Below are 20993 nucleotides of genomic sequence, written 5' to 3'. Positions count from 1 at the left end.
GGCATCTGTTGTAAAACAAATCACTGAGCTGCTAAATCGGCTGTATCAATGCTCTATCAGTGTCTGTGTTCCAAACAAATCAGAACACAAGAAGGCAAAGATTTGGGTCAATAAGCTTAGGCGATTTACACATATAACTCCTCGAGCAAGGTAGAAACAAAGTCATATTGGCTTTTTTTCAGCTTTGTGCACCGAGCTTCTGTCAGTCCGAAGAGAACTCCTAATGTCAATATAATATGCTCTGCAGCTAAGATAATTTAAAGAGCTCAAATTCATAATCCTCACAAAAAAATGTACAGAGGCTTTGAAGATTTTGATATTAAGCGACACAAAGGCAAAGTGATCAAGGCACAGGCATGGAGTATTGATGCTTCTACAGGGATTCACACATTGGCATGGGATCTATCATTACAGCTGCTTAAGAAATACAGAATATTGACTGAAAGGTTTGAAGGCCAGACAAAAACTGCTGCCTGATTAGAAAATGTACGACATGAGCCATTGAAAACTATCAGATGAAGAACCTGCAGCAAGGAATTAATACAAACTGGAGTGTCATATTAAAAAAAGCATAGTGTCATATAAAAGAGCTCAATTACTCTATAAATATTATAAAAGTGGATCAGAAATTATGTCATCATGTTATCACTGTCATCATGTGATTTTATTAAGAATACCAAAACAAAGAATAGAACTAATTAGGTTAAAACTGGTAAAAGCTGTATGTCAGGAAATTCTATCATATACCACAATATTTTCTCTGTGGGACCTAACTATTTTTTTTTCAAAAACACAACAGCATTTGCACAGTTCTGAAAGTCTCTTCCTCGAGCTGCACATGTGCACATACAGACCAACAGGCATGTGCAGTAATGTTGTATACTATGTATATTTTGATGAGCAACAATCCTTCATTTATCAGGTATGGGAATCCTGAAAGATAAAAGTGCAGCCATTACTTCTCGTCAGATTATTTTGGAAGAAATTGTGAAAAAGGGAGTGAAAATAAACCAAAGTATCGGTGATGGAACTGTCCCTAAGGAATGCTGAAATGGGAGTGGTGGGAAAGCTGTGACTGGTGGTGTTGGAAATCCCAGAGCACGATCCATTGAATGTGATGTTCTTGGGTAGAAGGCCAAACAATCCTTTGTGGGAGGAGGGTGGTTTAGTTTATTGTTTTTTAGTTTAGTTTAGAGATAAAGCCCACTGTGTCCACACCAACCAGTGATCCCCACACATTAACACAAGCCTACACACACTACGGACAATTAACCTAGATTAGATTAGATTAGATTAAACTTTATTAATCCCCTTATTCAGGGGAAATTCTGATGTCCTTGCAGCACACTAATAAAAATACAACATAGCATTCAAAAAGAAGTTCAACACAAAAACATCCCCCCACAGTGATTCCCACTGTGGGGGAAGGCACAAAGTCCAGTCCCCATCCTCTTGTCCACCCAAAGTCGGGCCTATTGAGGCCTCCACAGTCGCCGCCACGGCGCCCGATGTTCTCGCCGGGAGATGCTGCTCCGGCGTCGGGAGAACCCCCAGCGGCTTGGGGTGCCAGGAACGGCCGCCTTCACACCGGAGACCGCGGCTTCCAAGCCAACAGACCGCGCCGAACGGAGCTCCGCACACTGGCGATCTCAGCAAGAGATCCCAGGCTCCGGGATGTAACGTTCAGCGTCGCAGCTGGCCGCTCCACAGAACCGCGGCTCCACAATGTTCTTATCTGCGGTCCCAGCATACTGGAGTCCCAGCGCGGCGACCCAGGAAAGGCATCGCCCGCTCCGCAATAGCGCTCCAGCGCTGCGCCGCCGCCAAAGCCGATGTTCTGCGCCGCCGCCAAAGCCGATGTTCTGGCCAGGTCCCCTCAGGGAAACGTCGCTCCAGGACCCGCTGGTAGGCCGCAAGGACAGGTCGAAGTCGCTGCTCGGAGGAAGGCAATCCCTCCGACCAGGTAGGGACTCGAAAAGCAGTTTCCCCCTTCCCCCCCACCACCCCCCACACATAAAAAGATTAGGCCCCCTGACTATACACTCAACGTACTAAAAATAATAAAAAAGAAGGGGAAAAAAACGGACAGCAGCAGGACAGGCAGCCGTTCAGGACAGCGCCTCCTCCTCACCTACAAACCTGAATGGCTTTGGAGTGTGAGAGGAAACCGATGATCTCGGAGAAAACCCACACAATCATGGGGAGAACGTACAAACTCCGCACAGACAGCCCCCTTAGTCGGGATTGAACCTGGGTCTCCGGTTCTGCAAGCTCTGTAAAGGGCCTGTCCGACTTGGGAGCTAATCCGCGAGTCCAGAAGAGTGCCTTCGACCTTCAAGCTCGAGGGCACTTGCCTGGAAAGCCTCGAGCTGAATCGACCGTCCGCGTTGAAACTGCGAGCTGGATCGACCGAACCGCGAGCTGCATCTACCGACCACACACGCACACACACACACACACGCGCACGCACGCACGCACGCACGCACACACACACACACACACACACACACACACACACACACACACACACACACACAATCACATCGCGAAGGTGGGGGCCAGGGACAGCGGAGGAGTGCTGTCTGCGCGATGAAGAGGAAGGTAAACGGCTGCCACAGAATACCGTAAGTCCTTTAGAGAGCGGGGGGGGGGGGTGGGAGAGGGGAAAGGAGAGAGAAGGAGAGAGAAGGAGAGAGAAGGAGAGAGAAGGAGAGAGAAGGAGAGAGAAGGAGAGAGAAGGGAGACAGAAGGAGAGGAGAAGGGGTGAGAAGGAGGGGGGAGAAGGGGGGGGGGGAGAAGAGGGGAAAAGGGGGGGGGGGGAAGGAGTGGAGACACTTTTAAGAAGCTTAATAAAGTTTACCGGGCTTTTTTTCTATCGGTAGGTCTTCCTAGGTCGTGAAACTCCAATGAGCAAATCAAAACCTCCAGTTTAAATTCCATTTGGAATATTTTGGAGGACCAAGAAACCAAGAACCAAGAAAATGGCCGGTCAGCGAAGGAGATGGCCTATGCCTGCCCTCGACTGTCTGTAACTAAATAGCGACCCCACTCCACTGCACTCTGAGTTCAAAAGAACCATGCCGACCAAATTTTACTCACGGAAAATGTTTCAATATGCTGAAAATTTTTCCGCGACCTAGCTGAGGCCGCGAGTATGCGGGAACTTCCCTCGAGCATGAAGGAGAGTTCCAGCCACCTCATGGGACCTCCTAGGATCTCGTGACGACCATGCTGCGAGTTTGAGTCCAGGGCAAACTCTTCTAAACTCGCAGCTTAGGTCGCCGCAATGGGACAGCCCCTTAAGGCAGCAACTCTACCACTGCGCCACTGTGCCACCGTGGTTGAAAGCAGAAATTCTGGAAATGGCACGTTTTTAACACAGCAGAAGGTGGAAGGGGGTCTCATCCTGACAACTGTGGGTATCTATGGACTTGTAATAAACATTGATTGCTAACCTATCTCCTGACATGGAGATAACAAAGTTGAGAAAGTGAAGTGGAAAGTTAGAATTAGACCCGATGAAAGTGCGGACAAGGTAGAAGTTGGTAACAAAGGTGATGAAGCTGCCGAGTTCTCAGCATTGGGCAAAATCATGCCTTACATGAAAGCTTTGTGGTTGTTAAAGGCCAATTACTTCAGCCTTATCACTACAGGAGCTCTTTAGGGCAGTGTCCTTGCCCAACCATCCTCGGCATATTCACCATAAGGCCAGAGGTTTGCTAATGATAATACAATGTTCAATTTCATTTGCAACAACTCAGTAATGAAGCAGTTCATGCTTACGTAGCAATTCATGCTCACATTTCCCTTGATATTCAACTGCATTAGCATGAGTAGGTCCCCCACTTCCAACATTCCCACAGTCAGCAATGATCACAAACTATGGAGATCAACATAAATACTGCAATCTGTAAGAACTGGTCAGAGACTTGGTGGTCACCAGTCTCCTGATTCCACAAAGCCATTCCATCATCATCAAGTCAAATGTATGATGGTCTACACTCCACATGCCTGAATCAGTGCAGCTCCATCAACCTTCAACTAGCATGACAAAATGCAAGACAACAGTTTGCTTAACTGTTTCATGCAGTGTGAGTGTGTACCATATACAAAATGCACAGGAGTTACTCAATAAGGCAAAGTTGCTCTGACAGCACCTCTCAGACCCATCGATTTCACTACCTAGGAGGGCAAAGATTGCAAGCATACAGAGTCAACACAAGCTGCATGTTTCCCTCTCTGTCAAGAATCATCCGAACAGGAAAATAATATTGCCAATCCTTCCTCTGCACCTCAACAAAATTCTGGCACTCCTTAAATTAGATTTATTCACCGTAAGACCACATTGGTTCAAGACTACTACCCATCTTCTCAAGATCAATTAGAAATGGATATAGATGCCAGTGATATAACGAAACAATAAATGCAAGGCCTCAAAATGAAGGTGCTTTTTTTCTTCCTATTCTAGATTACAATGACCAAAATGTAATTGTCCAACTGTGTTACACACCACAGAATATGATTTAAGGAAGAAAGGAACATTCATTTTCACACACTATCTTAGCATTAACAGCTCATTTACCTTTTTGAACTACTGAAAATGATTGACTATTCTAAATAAAAGTCCACGTTATTCCTGATCATGCAATATACAAAACACTTCATCCAAAAACTGACAATGACTCAATAGCAGACACAATGTGGAAACATTGCAAGTTATACCGAGCCTGTTTTCAGGCATGAGAATGTGAAGCAATGCACCAACTAACAGAACTAGAGTGATAGACCTATGCTCTATGTAATATTAAAACAAGAAACTGCAAACAATCCAAATACCCTTCGATAATCGAGACCTTATTTTCTACAGCAATATACTGAAATCCACTGCACCAATGGCAATATATCTATTGTTGTAAAATAAGTTAGCTCTAGTTACCTTTATCACAGTAATATTCTGTTTCTTCACAGCTGAGATGTTCTGACCCATACTCTGTGGAGAAGTTTTCTTCCTGTGCATAGCCTCCTCCATTGATTGCATCATTTTCTTCAGACAAACATTCTTCCTCATCATCTTCAACTGTGTCTTCCAATGGTCCTATTACAATGGAAAGAGGCTCCTCTGTTACACCGCATACATAGATTATAACTCCGAAAGCATACATAACAATTTGCTCAATGAAAACAGCAAGGCAAGTTAGGAACAGGAAAATATTGCAACAGTAGCAGGCGGTTGGGTGCCTCTAACTTGTCCTACCACTTATATAATCTCAATTATGGCGCCAATATTGTTCCAATACTTACATCTTTATGATTAACAAAATTTGGAATCTAAACTCAATAAAAGCTCTAATTTGTGTAATCTCTCCCACTACTTTAACTCTCAGTCTGATAAAATGGAACTCTCCACTAGGCCAATATTTATTTCCTAAATATGGTGACTAGGACTACTCGCACAATTCCATATTGTCTCACAAGGGCTTTGCAGTTATACAAATCTGTGCTCTACTTTGTTCCAGTTCTGCAGATACATAAACATCCACATTCTATTAGTCACTTTTATTATTTCCTTCATCAGTCCATGTCATTTTAATTATCAATATACGTAGAGTGTTCAATCTCAATAGACCACCACAGCTAGTCAGCACTTAGAAAGTAGGACATGGAAACATAGAAACATAGAAAATAGGTGCAGGAGTGGGCCATTCGACCCTTCGAGCCTGCACCGCCATTCAATATGATCATGGCTGATCATCCAACTCAGTATCCTGTACCTGCCTTCTCTCCATACCCCCTGATCCCTTTAGCCACAAGGGCCACATCTAACTCCCTCTTAAATATAGCCAATGAACTGGCCTCAACTACATTCTGTGGCAGAGAATTCCAGAGATTCACCACTCTCTGTGTAAAAAATGTTTTTCTCATCTCAGTCCTAAAAGATTTCCCCTTTATCCTTAAATCCTTGGACTTCCCCAACATCGGGAACAATCTTCCTGCATCTAGCCTGTCCAACCCCTTGAGAATTTTGTAAGTTTCTATAAGATCCCCCTCCAATCTTCTAAATTCTAGCGATTACAAGCCGAGTCTATCCAGTCTTTCTTCATATGAAAGTCCTGACATCCCAGGAATCAGTCTGGTAAACCTTCCATGGCAAGAATGTCCTTCCTCAGATTAGGAGACCAAAACTGTACGCAATACTCCAGGTGTGGTCTCACCAAGACCCTGAATCAAACTGCAGTAGAACCTCCCTGCTCCTATACTCAAATCCTTTTGCTATGAATGCTAACATACCATTCGCTTTCTTCACTGCCTGCTGCACCTGCATACCTACTTTCAATGACTGGTGTACCATGACACCCAGGTCTCGTTGCATCTCCCCTTTTCCTAATCGGCAACCATTCAGATAATAGTCTACTTTCCTGTTTTTGCCACCAAAGTGGATAACCTCACATTTATCCACATTATACTGCATCTGCCATGCATTTGCCCACTCACCCATCCTATCCAAGTCACATTGCAGCCTTCTAGCATCCTCCTCACAGCTAACACTGCCCCCCAGCTTCGTGTCATCTGCAAACTTGGAGATGTTGCATTCAATTCCCTCGTCCAAATCATTAATATATATTGTAAATAGTTGGGGTCCCAGCACTGAGCCTTGCGGTACCCCACTAGTCACTGCCTGCCATTGTGAAAAGGACCCGTTTACTCCTACTGTTTGGTTCCTATCTGCCAGCCAGTTCTCTATCCACATCAATACTGAACCCCCAATACCGTGTGCTTTAAGTTTGTATACTAATCTCTTATGTGGGACCTTGTCGAATGCCTTCTGAAAATCCAGATATAACACATCTACTGGTTCTCCCTTATCCACTCTACACGTTACATCCTCGAAAAATTCTATAAGATTCGTCAGACATGATTTACCTTTCATAAATCCATGCTGACTTTGTCCAATGATTTCACCACTTTCCAAATGTGCTGCTATCCCATCTTTGATAACTGACTCTAGCAGTTTCCCCACTACCGATGTTAGACTAACTGGTCTGTAATTCCCCGTTTTCTCTCTCCCTTTTTAAAAAGTGGGGTTACATTAGCTACCCTCCAATCCTCAGGAACTACTCCAGAATCTAAAGAGTTTTGAAAAATTATCACTAATCCATCCACTATTTCTGGGGCTACTTCCTTACGTACTCTGGGATGCACTATCTTCCCCGATTTATTATTTTGCCAAACTGGGATGAACAATTGTTGTAGTTCATCCATGCAGCCTTTAATTGCCTTCCATTGCATATCCACCATCAGCCCTTTAAGAATCAATTGCCAGTCTATCTTGGCCAATTCCCGTCTCATACCCTCAAAGTTACCTTTCTTTAAGTTCAGAACCCTTGTTTCTGAATTAATTATGTCACTCTCCATCCTAATGAAGAACTCAACCATATTATGGTCACTCTGGCCCAAGGGGCCACGCACAACAAGACTGCGAACCAACCCTTCCTCATTACTCAATACCCAGTCTAGAATAGCCTGCTCTCTCGTTGGTTCCTCTACATGTTGGTTTAGAAAACTATACCGCATACATTCCAAGAAATCCTCTTTCTCAGCACCCCTGCCAATTTGATTCACCCAATCTATATGTAGATTGAAGTCACCCATTATAACTGTTTTACCTTTGTTGCACGCATTTCTGATTTCCTGTTTGATGCCATCCCCAACTCCACTACTACTGTTAGGTGGCCTGTACACAACTCCCACTAGCGTTTTCTGCCCCTTAGTGTTTCGCAGCTTTACCCATATTGAATCCACATCCTCCAAGCTAATGCCCTTCCTTTCTATTGCGTTAATCTCCTCTCTAACCAGCAACGCTATCCCACCTCCTTTTCCTTTCTGTCTATGCCTCCTGAATATCCCTGGATGTTCAGCTCCCAGCCTTGGTCACCCTGGAGCCATTTCTATTCACTTTAGTTCCATTTTAGATGACTTCACATTTGTCTGCAGTGAATGCATTTGGCTAAATATTACCCTAATGTTTCATCTATTTATAATTTTATGCGTCCACATACATTGTTTTCAAAGCTACTTACCTTAATGTCATCTTTGGTTTCTACCCCGTTTATTTAAGGGCCTGTCCCACTTGGGTGTCATTTGTGCGTCATTTACGCGACATCATTTACGTGTGTCGTAAATGCATTACACGTGCATGGCGTGTATTACGCGCGCATGGCGTGCATTACGCTTGCATGGCGCATGGTGAGATATGGTGGCATAGGCAGTGACACGCGGTAGTGCGCGGCGCCCCAGGATTTTGGGGTTTCTCAAAATCCTCGCGCACCACCTGCGTGACGCGCAAATGACACTCAAGTGGGACAGGCTCTTTAGTTAATAAATATAAATAACTGAGACCCCAGCTATCTTTCTTTATTCATGTTCAGAATCTGGGCTTCACCAGCACGGCCAATATTAATTATCCTTCCTTAATTGCTCTTTAGAAGATGGTGATTGATTTGCCCCCTTGAACTGATACCATCTATTATTTCCACAATTTTATTCGTAGGGATTGTAGGGGTTTGACCAACTGATGCTGAAAAAACAGCAATATATTTTCAAGTCAGGATGTATGTGGATATAGAAAGTCTAGGTGAATGGGTAGGGATATGGCTGTTGGAATGTAATGTAGAAAAATGAGGCCATCAACAAAGTAGTAAAACCAGAAAGATTAAATATTTTTTAAATGGTGAGACTGAAGAATGATGGTATTCAATGGAATTTGGGTGTCTCTTCACACTAAATCACTGAAAGTTAATATGATACTTCACCAAAAGATTAAGAACACAAAAAGCAGTATATGTTTAGTTAGAAATAGTATACTGCTATATGACTGGCAGCTTCCAGGAAGAGAGAAACAACATTAATGTTATAGGTTGATAATATTTGGTCACAGTCTGCTCTAACCCCATTTGTACATGATTTGGCAACCACCCAGACAAATGGCCATTCCAGTTTCCCACAAAATTGCCGTCAGCATTGTTTCATCAGACAATATGTCAAGTCACTCATTCTTGGTCATTTCACCTCCAGACATTCTTTTATCCATTAATGTTTTTCTTTATATAAAAAAAATCAGGCTTCCTCTTACCTCGGCGAACCCCATCCCCACCACAAACCATGACATCTCGTATGCCGTGCTACTCCGATCATATTAATTACACATAAGACCATATCTTTTCTCTTTGTTCTGTCTGTCTCGACTCGCAACCCACTTGTCCCTCCTAATCCCACTTTGTTCTGAATCCACTCATTGGAAAAGCTGTTGCCCCAAGGTACATCCATATTTGCAATTTCTCAGCTGTGTAGGCTTTCATTACTGGGCAGGGCAGGGCACGTCTGCAACCTGATGTGTTTTCAAATATATTGCTGAGAAGCAGTATGCAAATGATAAAATGAGGAAGTAATATGGCACGATTTGAAGGAGAGATTTAGTACCCGATGAGGGGATACCGTTACATTGAAATATTTGAAGCCAGCAACATATTTAATTATAGTCTCCTGTACTTTTGGTGTACTTGTTGCCAGTAAAACATTTTGCTCCCACTAATTATGGGGATTCTTCACCTATGCAGTTCATCTCTGTGCAGTGAACATTTGTGAAGTTAAGGGTCATGAGCCTTATGGTAAACAACCGATTTAGTCAACACTACCACATCTGGCATGAACACATAAAGCTTTCTTGTCTTAATCTCCTTTGCTAAATTGCAGGACATAATTAAAATAAAAGAAAAGCCCCAAATTCTTCTTCTCGATATGTATAATCTACTAAAACCCTTCTCCTCCATCTCCTTCCAACCTCACTACAAGCAACTACAGTGAGCCTCCGAACTTTTGCGCCACTATTAACTGCTCAGCTCCCTGTCATTTTTTTTCCTACCACCTACTTCTGCAAGCTGAACCAAACCACCCTTGATTTTCCTTGATTTCCTTTCCTTAACTTCACATTTTTCTCCACTTTTTCTTTAGATCTCCTTATTACCCATTAATGTTCTTTAATAGAATCTTTAAGAGAACCTACTAATAATCTTTAAGAGAATGCTCCTGCTATTTTGATCATCAAATTTCATACCTCACCTCTATGTTAATCAATATTGTTAAAAGCGTATTTTCCCTTTGCCCAGTTGCCATTGCCCTTATTCTTTAATAATTTGCAAGTTGTATTCAACACTGTCAAGTAAAGTCAAGTCAAGTCACTTTTATTTCTATAGCACATTTAAAAAACAACTCTCGTTGGCCAAAGTGCTTTACATTGATGGAGGTACTAACGTTATACAACAGTGGTTCATAGATTAAATACAAACATCACTACATACATATAGCCCTCGCTTAGAGGACGTCAAGAAAGGCTTTGGAGTAGAGATGAGTTTTAAGTCTCGACTTAAAGGGGTCGATGGAGGGGGCAGTTCTGATGGGAAGAGGGATGCTGTTCCACAGTCTAGGAGCTGCAACCGCAAAGGCGCGGTCGCCCCTGAGCTTATGCCTAGACCGCGGGATGTTCAGTAACCCCAAGTCGGTCGATCTGAGGGACCTGGAGGTGGTGTGGTGGGTAAGCAGAGTTTTGATGTAGGTGGGGGCAAGCCCATTGAGGGCTTTGTAGATATAAAGGAGGATCTTGAAATTTATTCGGAACCGCACAGGTAGCCAGTGGAGAGAGGCCAGGATCGGGGTTATGTGATCCTTTTTTTGGGTGCCCGCCAGTAGTCTCGCTGCGGCATTTTGGACCAGTTGCAGGCGGGACAGGGAAGATTGGCTGATGCCAGTGTAAAGAGAGTTGCAGTAATCGAGGCGGGAGGAAATAAATGTGTGGATGATCTTTTCGAGGTCATCAAACTGGAGGAATTGTTTTATTTTAGCTATTGTCCGAAGCTGAAAGAAGCTAGCTTTTACCAGGGTATTGACTTGTTTGTCAAATTTCAATGCTGAGTCAAATATCACGCCAAGGTTTTTGACGTGGGGTTTGAGTAAGGGGGTAAATCCCCACTACTGCCTGCGGAAAATATATCAGGTTCCACATCTGTGCTGATGTCATTGAGTTCTATTTCATCAGCATCTCTCTCATTATTTTCATTACTTCTACATTGACACACTCTTGCCATCCACTACTGGTTGAGGGAACATGTCCTCCAGCTAAGTACTGGGAAAATGAAAGCCACAAGCTTTTATTTCTGACATAATCTCAATTTTCTTTCCAAAACCTGTTATCCTTCCCAGCTGTTATCTGGAACTGAACTAGATCTTTTGCAGATCTGATGTCTAGTTTGGGCCTGTGACCCTATGTCTTCAGCCATGATCTATCTTCCTGTTCCTAGATATGATATCAGAATACCTCAGAGGTTGCAAATATATTTTAGTTTATTAATCTCCTACCTGGGTACCTAAATTCAAGTTGCATGACCTCATCCCTCGCCTTCCACCTTCAAAGCATCGTCCATCCTGGTTATAAAGCTGCAGACATTCATGCATGGCTTTCTGCATTTAAATATTCAAATATTCTCCTGGCTTTCTTTCTATGATGTATCCTTTGTAAAACTGAGCTCATCGAAACCTACATAACTATGACCAGCTCCTCAACATCAATAGTCACTTGACCATTGACAGTAGTGGCATTAAATTGTACAAAAGATCATGGAACGTATCTGCCACTATAGGAGCCCTTTTAATTATATAATGGGAGAGGGCTTAAGTGAAAGAAACTTAAAGTGAAAGAACAAAGCATAGAACAAGGATGATGCAAAAAAAAGTGACAGAAGCGACAGAGCATATAAGCAAAATAATCATAGTCCTTTGGGTCTGATGACCTGGTTGTTTAAAAATGTGACCAAAAAGACAGTGTATATTTCGGTTGTGATCTTCTAAACTTCTCCAGATTCTGGAAAGTATCCAAAGTATTGGAATATCACAATGTAATGCTAATATTCTTGGTATACTTGGGTTGCACTTGGGTTAAATCTGGAAGTTAATGGATTTGCAGGGGGCTTTTGACTTGTCAACTTTCTTTTAACATTTATTTTGTTTGGTACAAAAACAACTGTATAATCTGAAGTTCTTCCTAACGTTTCACTAGTTGGGGAATCCAGTCCAATTGATCATAACTATAAGAGAAAATCCCAAAGCAATTGTGGAGAACTTCTTTATATGGTGGGGTTAGGAAATTAAGAAACAAAAGTAACAAAGGAAAAGATATATGAAATTCAGATTCTCATTATTCAAGATGATCATGGATGATCTGGTTCGAATATGGGCAGACTGACCAGCTTTTGGATAATAACTTTGCATTGCTTTCAAGTGTTTTACGATCAATATCTCTGAAATGCCGTTAGATGTTAGCTATGTGGCAACTAAAATAATGCCCAGTGAAATCCCAGAAGCAGCAATGTGATAATGATCTCAAAATCAGTTTTATTAATTTGATAGAGAAAACAAATTGCCAAGGAGACCTGGAATTACCTAGAGTTCCTTCAAAAAGTGCATGTGGACCTTTTCTGATCATCTGAACGAGCAGATGGGACCATCTTTGAATGTTTCATCAGAAAGTTGAAACAATATCACATGAAGTAATTGAAGGAAAAGGCAAAAATACATGTAATGAGAAGCTGATTAAGAACATGTAAGAGAAAGTAACAGAAGATGATACACTTGGATGAGGTCATGTGTGAAAGATCAGACATGAAGAAAAACCTTGTAGAGCGAAATTAGATTAAATTGGTTGTTTCTGCTTCATAATTCTACACATATCGCCCCATTTCAACCGATTATTATAATCCAATACTTTCCTGCTATTTAATTGCCCATAACTTTTACCAAATTAATATTTCTGGCAAATTAAAAAGTGATAAGGTAATCTAAGATAATGGCTTTATGTAATATACTTTTAATCTTTCTGAATTGTTGCTGTTTGTGATATTTTTTGCCACCAAATCCCTCCCAAATATGTTAGCTTGCATTGGGATATGGTCCACTATTTCAAGTGATTATTTTCCACAGATGAAACCAGGTGGGTAATAGGCAGATTTTTCTTCTTTTGCACTGAGGCATAAATAATAGTTGAGGCAGGATACATAGGGAAGTGGAGCACAGAGGATTGTCACCTGTAAGAGGGTGTTGAGTTTCAATCTATTTAGTTTAGAAACAGAAACATAGAAAATAGGTGCAGGAGTAGGCCATTCGGCCCTTCGAGCCTGCACCGCCATTCAATATGATCATGGCTGATCATCCAACTCAGTATCCTGTACCTGCCTTCTCTCCATACCCCCTGATCCCTTTAGCTACAAGGGCCACATCTAACTCCCTCTTAAATATAGCCAATGAACTGATCTCAACTACATTCTGTGGCAGAGAATTCCAGAGATTCACCACTCTCTGTGTAAAAAATGTTTTTCTCATCTCAGTCCTAAAAGATTTCCCCTTTATCCTTAAACTGTGACCCCTTGCTCTGGACTTCCCCCAACATCGGGAACAGTCTTCCTGCATCTAGCCTGTCCAACCCCTTAAGAATTTTGTAAGTTTCTATAAGATCCCCCCTCAATCTTCTAAATTCTAGCGAGTACAAGCCGAGTCTATCCAATCTTTCTTCATATTAAAGTCCTGACATCCCAGGATTTAACAGATGCAACATCAGACATGTTTTGTTACGAGTATGCAATCCTCTCCCTCCAATTCTCCCCCATCATTTAACCCAGTAGGATGACATTCCCAGTGGATTCAGTTCCATTTCACTTTGTTTCTCTTTACTTCAATGCAAAGGAAATTCAGTTGAAACAAATTGATCTCACAGAGTTTGTAATGAATGTTAACGGCACAGACAAAAACAATCAATACAAAAGAGGCAACAAAAAAAGCAACACAATAGTTTTAAAATTTACATTTTCACTTGATTAAATATTACCACATCGTATTTGACTTTATATTCTGATAAACGCCCTTTGCTCTCACTTGATGCCTAAGCTTTTCTTTGTAACTGATGCTGTCGAGTGGTCTCTCCACTTTGCAACTCACTCGTGCATGGGTCTAAGTTTAGAGATTAATTGTGAATTCACCTCCTTGACTTGTATTGCACCGGAAATTGAATCTGAGTTGGTGGCATTTGATACATTGCATGTTACAGTAAAACTCTGTTAATCAGACACTTTCGTGGTGCTGGACTTGCAGATTTTCCAAGTGAACCTCGTAAGTTTCATGGGAGCTCGGCCAACATGCCACGTGAGTTTAAAGGAACACAGTAACTGGTGCCCTGGTGAGTGGAGGGAAGTCTAGGAATCTGGGCCCTGACAATGCGGGAAGTGTGGGGACCCAAACCCCAGCCAGCGGATGGAAAGCTTGGGAACTATGGACCCGGAGTGGGCATTGCAAACATCACCTTGTGAACCAGATGTTAAACTATCGAGATTTCCAAATGGAAGGAAAGAGGATTATCCGAGTTTTACTGTAATAGAAGTTCGCTCCAGGTCTTTGCCCTTTTGCATCGTCTCTAACTGCCCCCATCAATGTATTAACCAGGTTACTTAAATAACAGCTTATTCCTATAGCAAACGTGCCTGATGTTAATGGAGATATTCCCTTTATCTGATCCCAGTCTCTGCACCTTTAAACGCACATATTTTCTCACTTTGCTAGCTCTGATAAAGACCCTTTCATCTTAAAGTTAACTGTTTCTCTTTCCACAGATGCTGTCTGATTTCCTGCAGTTTCCAGCAATCAGTGCATTTATTCCTGCTAATCAGAACTGCCCATCAGAGGGGGGGGGGGGGCACTGTTGCAGTGAAACAGAAGGGACCAGTCTCTTTGAAGTTGGTATGAAGGCAGAATGACAGGAGGCTTGATTAAGTTCTTTCCATCAATGAAGTGAGAGATGAACGGAGATGAAAGTGAGTGGGGAGAAAAGGATCAGAAACACTCTTGTATCCACAAGTGTCGTGTCCACTAAAATTAGTGATGATTGGCATAGAATAACATTTGAATTTATAAACCTAGAAGTTTACATTTAAAGAATAACAAACATTGCAATTCTATCCATTAACGAGGTGGAATGCCCCCATGTGCCTCTGCCCAGTCCGATGCCTTCCTTTCCTGGAATAATTAATGTATAACGCTTGCTTACAAATTTGACAAGATTTCAACCAAGGTAAAATTAAGAAAAAAAAGGTAACATTTGAAAACATGATTGCTTCTATTTATTCAAGTTTAACAGAAATTTTAAGAAATTGGTGCAAGTTATGCTTCCTTTAATATTTCTACATACACAGGAGAAATATACCGTATAAGATGACTGAATTTCAAAACTAAGATACGACCTTTTAAGCGTGGCATAATGCATCACAGATCAAGTGAAATTTTTGTTGCATTCTCCCATCTATACGCAAACACAATAAACATTATGCTGGAAGACCATTTCATATAATAATATACATAGATTCATTACAAACTTGATCAGGGCTCGAAATTAGCGGTTGCCCGGGTGCCACTGACCATTCAAAGCTCCACCGGGCAACCTAAACACCAAGTCATTTTGCCCGGCTTGGCAACCAGATACTGGTTGCACCGAAGATAGACACAAAAAACTGGAGTAACTAGCATCAGGCAGCATCTCTGGAGAAAAGGAACGCAAAGTTTTGTGTCGGCGGTGACGGCTGTATTGCGTGGGAAATATACTAGGTGCGGGGTGAGGAAGGGTCGGAGAGAATGACGGGCCCCGCACAGCGGCAGCAAAGGCCGTGACAGCGACTCCATCACCTCCTCCTCCCGCCCCCCGCCCGCCCTGATAGCGGCCGCTGCCTGCAAATCCGCTAACGCTGCTTTCAAAACAAACCTTCCCGCACGCCGAGGCATGGAGGAGGGAGGGGGAGGCCGTGGGAGCCTTTGTTTTGAAAGCGCCGTTAACGGATTTGCAGGCAGAGGACCTTATCAGGGCGGGCGGGAGGAGGTGATGGAGCCGCTGTCGCGGCCGCTGCTGCCGCTGTTCGGAGCCCGTTATTCGCTCCGACACTTCTGAAGCAGCTGAACCAAAGATCCTATAGCTATGGGATCTTTGAGCTGCACCGCTCGGCCCCGCACCTTGCTGTTGGCTGGCGGAGGAGGGAGGCGGTGGCGAGGAAATCCTAACGGCCAAGGCAGCGTGCCGATGTTGTCCGAGGAGCGCTGACCTTCCTTCCTCCATAGCTCGCCTCCCCACTCTCTCTCTCTCTTGTACACCCCCTTATCCTGGGACCCCTCCTCTCCATCCCGCACTGATCCGCATTCCCGCCTCTATTCAGTCCTCACTGACATCCCGTGTGCTCCCCTCCCCATCTCCCCCCCCCCCCAATCTATTCATCCTGCGCTGATCTCCCTATCCACCTCGCATTGACTCTCCTGCCACCCCCCCATCCATCCTACACTGGTCCCCCAATTCACCCTGTACTTACCCCTTTCCCATCCATCCTGCACTTCTCCTCCATCCATCCTGTACTGATCCCCATCCATCCTGTACTGATCCCCATCCATCCTGTACTAGTCCACGCATTCATCCCGTACTGACCCACTCTCCATTTACCCTGTACCTTCCCCTAATTCATCCTGTAGTGAACTCCCATTCATCCTGCACAGACCCTCCGATCCACACTCTACTGACCCCCCCTCCCCATTCATCCTGCGCTGATCTCCCCCCCCCCCCATCCATCCTGTACTGATCCTCCCATTCAAGAAGAATGGGGGGAACAGTCTGAAGAAGGGTCTCGACCCGAAACGTTGCCTATTTCCTTCGCTCCATAGATGCTGCCTCACCCGCTGAGTTTCTCCAGCACTTTTGTCTACCCCCATCCATCCCGTACTGAACCCCCCCATTCAACACCACTGACATCCCCGTGCTCTCCCCTCACAATTTTACCTATTCCAACCAACACGTACTAATTCACCTGCCTCAATCTATCCACTCTGCACCGACTACCTTCTAACCCACCCCCCCCCCCCCCCCCCCCCCCCACCCCACCGCCATCTATCCACCCCGCACTGATTCACACACACCCCCTTCCCTGACCATATTGTCCTGGAAATGTCTTCAGAGCGAACATTGACTATGTTTGATAACGGAATGCAATCAAATGTGTTTTAATTCCCAATGTTATTATTTGTTTTAATCCATAAAGATGGATTACTTAAATTGTGAACACGTGAAACATTAAAACCGCAGTGTTCGATTGCCACTGCTACCGTTGACACGTTATTACAGATTTCATTTTAACGGCAAATCAATGCTCTTAATATGGAGTGTCAGTACTGTAGTTATTTAATGAGCAACATTCACAACTATACGTACGCATATATGTTACCATGGTCCAGGGTTTATTGACACAGGTTGATCATACGCTGAATAATCCAACTACATTTTTGTTTGGAAGTGGAAAGAACTAATAGAAATTGCATTAATTGCAATGTGTAATTGTGGGATATATCATGTCTTGATTGGTGAATATGTTTAGTTTGTGACTTTATTTGAAGCAGAAATAATATGTGAATGCTTCATTGAGCATAATTCCGACTGGTAACTACGCGCTTCGTCCGAGCACATTATCGCACGCGTCATGCAAGCCATCTTAAATGACCACCTAAACTGTCATTTGGCAACCTAAAAAGCTGCCAAGGTTGCCCGGCTGGCAACAGGGAAAAAAAGTTAAGCGAGAGCCCTGTTGATTGAGGTGGCACCCAGAATAAGGAGTCCTATATGAGAAAACTATTGCCGCTCTATACGAGTAGATTCAGCACATCAGCAGCCAGTTAGAAATTCTGAAGATAGACACACAGTGCTGTAGTAACTCAGCATGTCAGGTGGCACCCTTCCTCAGACATGTCTGACACACTGAGTTACTCCAGCACTTTGAGTCCTTTTTTATCAGGATGTACCATTTTCTCTCAGGATTATGTTCCCAACATTGGTATTTCAAAACAATCCCCATATTTGTTTTTATCCCAGATTGCTGCATTGTGTGTCTTGGCAGCAATCTTGCTGGACCACAGTCAACCACCAACGAATAAGTAACCAAAAGTGGCTGGTAGGTACCCTGAAGGTGCATCAAGGAACTTCATTAAAACCCAAATGAATGGGAATCAAGGGGAAATACTCAGATGGTTGGAGTCATACCTTGCCCAAAGGAAGGTACTTGCAGTTGTTGGAGGTCAATCATCCCAGGCCCAGGAATTTACTACAGTAGTTCCTCCAGACTGTGCCCCGGGCCCAGTCCACATCAGCTGCTTCATTAAGATCATACGACCCTAAGACATGACAGCTGAATTAGGCTATTCAGCCCATCGAGTCTGCTCCATAAATCAATCATGGTTGATTTATTTTCCCCTCTCAACCCTATTCTACTGTTTTCTCCCTGTAACCTTTGATACTCTTACTAATCAAGAACCTATTCAAGAAATCTTGGCCTCCACCGCGGCCTGTAGGAATGAATTCCACAGATTCACTACCCTCTAGTTAAAGAAATTCCTCCTCATCTCCATTTTAAAGGTACATCCTTTTATTCTGAGGCTGCGTCCTCTGGTCCTAGATTCTTCCACTACTGGAAACATTTTTTTATCTAGGCTTTCATTATTCGGTAGGTTTCAATAAAAACTCCCTCATCTTCTCAACTCCAGCAAGTAGAGGCCCAGAGCCATCAAACGCTCCTCAATCCTCCCAGGGGTCATTCTCGTAAACCTCCTCTGGACCCTCTCCAACGCCAGCACATTCTCATATATAGGGCCCAAAACTGCTCATAAAAGTCCAAATGTGGTCTGGCCAGCACGTTATAAAGCATCAGCATTATATCCTTGCTTTTATATTACAGTCCTCTCGAAATGAATGCTAAGATCTGTCTGAAGAAGGTTCCCGACTCGAAACGTCACCAATCCATTTTCTCCAGAGATGCTGCTTGACCTCCAGAGACGCCCTAGCATTTTGTGTCATCTTTGGTATAAACCAAAGATCCGCAGTTCATTCTTATCACTGCAAATTAGCCTTTTGGGAATCCTGCACCAACACTCCCAAGTCCCTTTGCACATCCAAATTCTGAATCCTCTCCCTGTTTAGAAAAGAGTCTATGCCTTTATTCCTTCAACCAAAGTACGAAACTGTACACTTTGCTATGCTGTATTCCATTTGTCACTTTTTTTGCCCGCCCTCGCAACCTGTCCAAGTTCTTCTGCAGACTCCCTGTTTCCTCAACAGGACCTGCCTCTCCACCTATCTTCGTAACATCTGCAAACCTGGGAACGAAGCTATCAATTCCATCATTCAGAACATTAACATATAATGTGAAAAGTAGTGGAACAACACTAGTCACCAACAGCCAACCAGAAAAGGCCCTCTTTATTCCCAATCTTTGCCTTCTGCCAGTCAGCCAATCTCAAATAGAGAAAGCTAGTAGACAGTGTGTGAGGCAGGAGGCAGAGAAGGGAAGCACTCAGACCCAACATGTAGGGGGGAAAGGAGAAAAAAAATAATAAACAGAGAATAAGAGGTGGTGGGGTTGTTAAATGTGTGAGCAGAGAGACAGAGGGGTGTAAAATGAGGGTAGAAGCAATAGGTAGCAAGGTGAAATGTAAAAGTGGCAGGCAGACAAATCCAGAGCATTCGTAATAAGGTGGATGAGTTGAATGTGCAGATAGCTATTAATGATTATGATATAGCTGGGATCACGGAGACATGGCTCCAGGATGACCAAGGCTGGGAGCTCAACATCCAGGAATATTCAATATTCAGGAGGGATAGACAGAAAGGAAAAGGAGGCGGGGTAGCGTTGCTGGTTAGAGAGGAGATTAACGCAATAGCAAAGGAAGGACATTAGCTTGGAGGATGTGGAATCGATATGGGTAGAGCTTCAAAACACTAAGGGGCAGAAAACACTAGTGGGAGTTGTGTACAGGCCACCTAACAGTAGTAGTTGAGTTGGGGATGGAATCAAACAGGAAATTAGAAATGCGTGCAACAAATGTAAAACTGTTCTAATGGGTGATTTCAATCTACATATAGATTGGGTGAATCAAATTGGCAGGGGTGCTGAGGAAGAGGATTTCTTGGAATGTATGCGGGATAGTTTTCTAAACCAACATGTAGAGGAACCAACGAGAGAGCAGGCTATTCTAGACTGGGTATTGAGTAATGAGGAAGGGTTAGTTAGCAGTCTTGTTGTGCATGGCCCCTTGGGCAAGAGTGACCATAATATGGTTGAGTTCTTCATTAGGATGGAGAGTGACATTGTTAATTCAGAAACAAGGGTCCTGAACTTAAAGAAAGGTGACTTTGAGGGTATGAGACGTGAATTGGCCAAGATAGACTGGCAATTGATTCTTAAAGGGTTGACGGTGGATATGCAATGGAAAGCATTTAAAGACTGCATGGATGAACTACAACAATTGTTCATCCCAGTTTGGCAAAATAATAAATCACGGAAGGTAGTGCATCCGTGGATAACAAGGGAAATAAGGGATAGTATCAAAACAAAAGATGAAGCATACAAATTAGCGAGAAAAAGCAGCCTACCAGGGGACTGGGAGAAATTCAGAGTCCAGCAGAGGAGGTCAAAGGGCTTAATGAATATAGATTATGAAAGAAAACTGGCAGGGAACATAAAAACTGACTGCAAAGGTTTTTATAGATATGTGAAGAGGAAAAGATTAGTTAAAACAAATGTAGGTCCCTTGCAGTCAGAAACAGGCGAATTGATCATGGGGAACAAGGACATGGCAGACCAATTGAATAACTGCATTGGGTCTGAAGAAGGGTTTCGGCCCGGAACGTCGCCTATTTCCTTCGCTCCATAGATGCTGCTGCACCCGCTGAGTTTCCCCAGCAATTTTGTGTACCTTCAATTGAATAACTACTTTGGTTCTGCCTTCACTAAGGAAGACATAAATAATCTGCCGGAAATAGCAAGGGACCGGGGGTTAAATGAGATGGAGGAACTGAGTGAAATCCAGGTTAGCCGGGAAGTGGT

The 20993-nt window shown here is 43.3% G+C and overlaps 1 protein-coding gene across 3 annotated transcripts in view; it reads right to left on the bottom strand.

Annotated features, from left to right (window-relative positions):
- Positions 1-20993, bottom strand: part of zfpm2 (zinc finger protein, FOG family member 2) — a 660636-nt gene that overhangs the window by 507838 nt on the left and 131805 nt on the right. For all 3 annotated transcript variants that reach the window (XM_033018888.1, XM_033018889.1, XM_033018890.1), the window contains exon 2: positions 4937-5095. In XM_033018888.1, coding sequence (XP_032874779.1) covers positions 4937-5095 — 159 coding nt within the window. The remainder of the gene's footprint in view (positions 1-4936; positions 5096-20993) is intronic.

The sequence above is a fragment of the Amblyraja radiata genome, chromosome 4, assembly GCF_010909765.2.
Source record: "Amblyraja radiata isolate CabotCenter1 chromosome 4, sAmbRad1.1.pri, whole genome shotgun sequence".
Lineage (NCBI taxonomy): Eukaryota > Metazoa > Chordata > Chondrichthyes > Rajiformes > Rajidae > Amblyraja > Amblyraja radiata.
The sequence above is the reverse complement of the archived record's forward strand: the minus strand, read 5'-3'. Positions and strand labels throughout refer to the sequence as shown.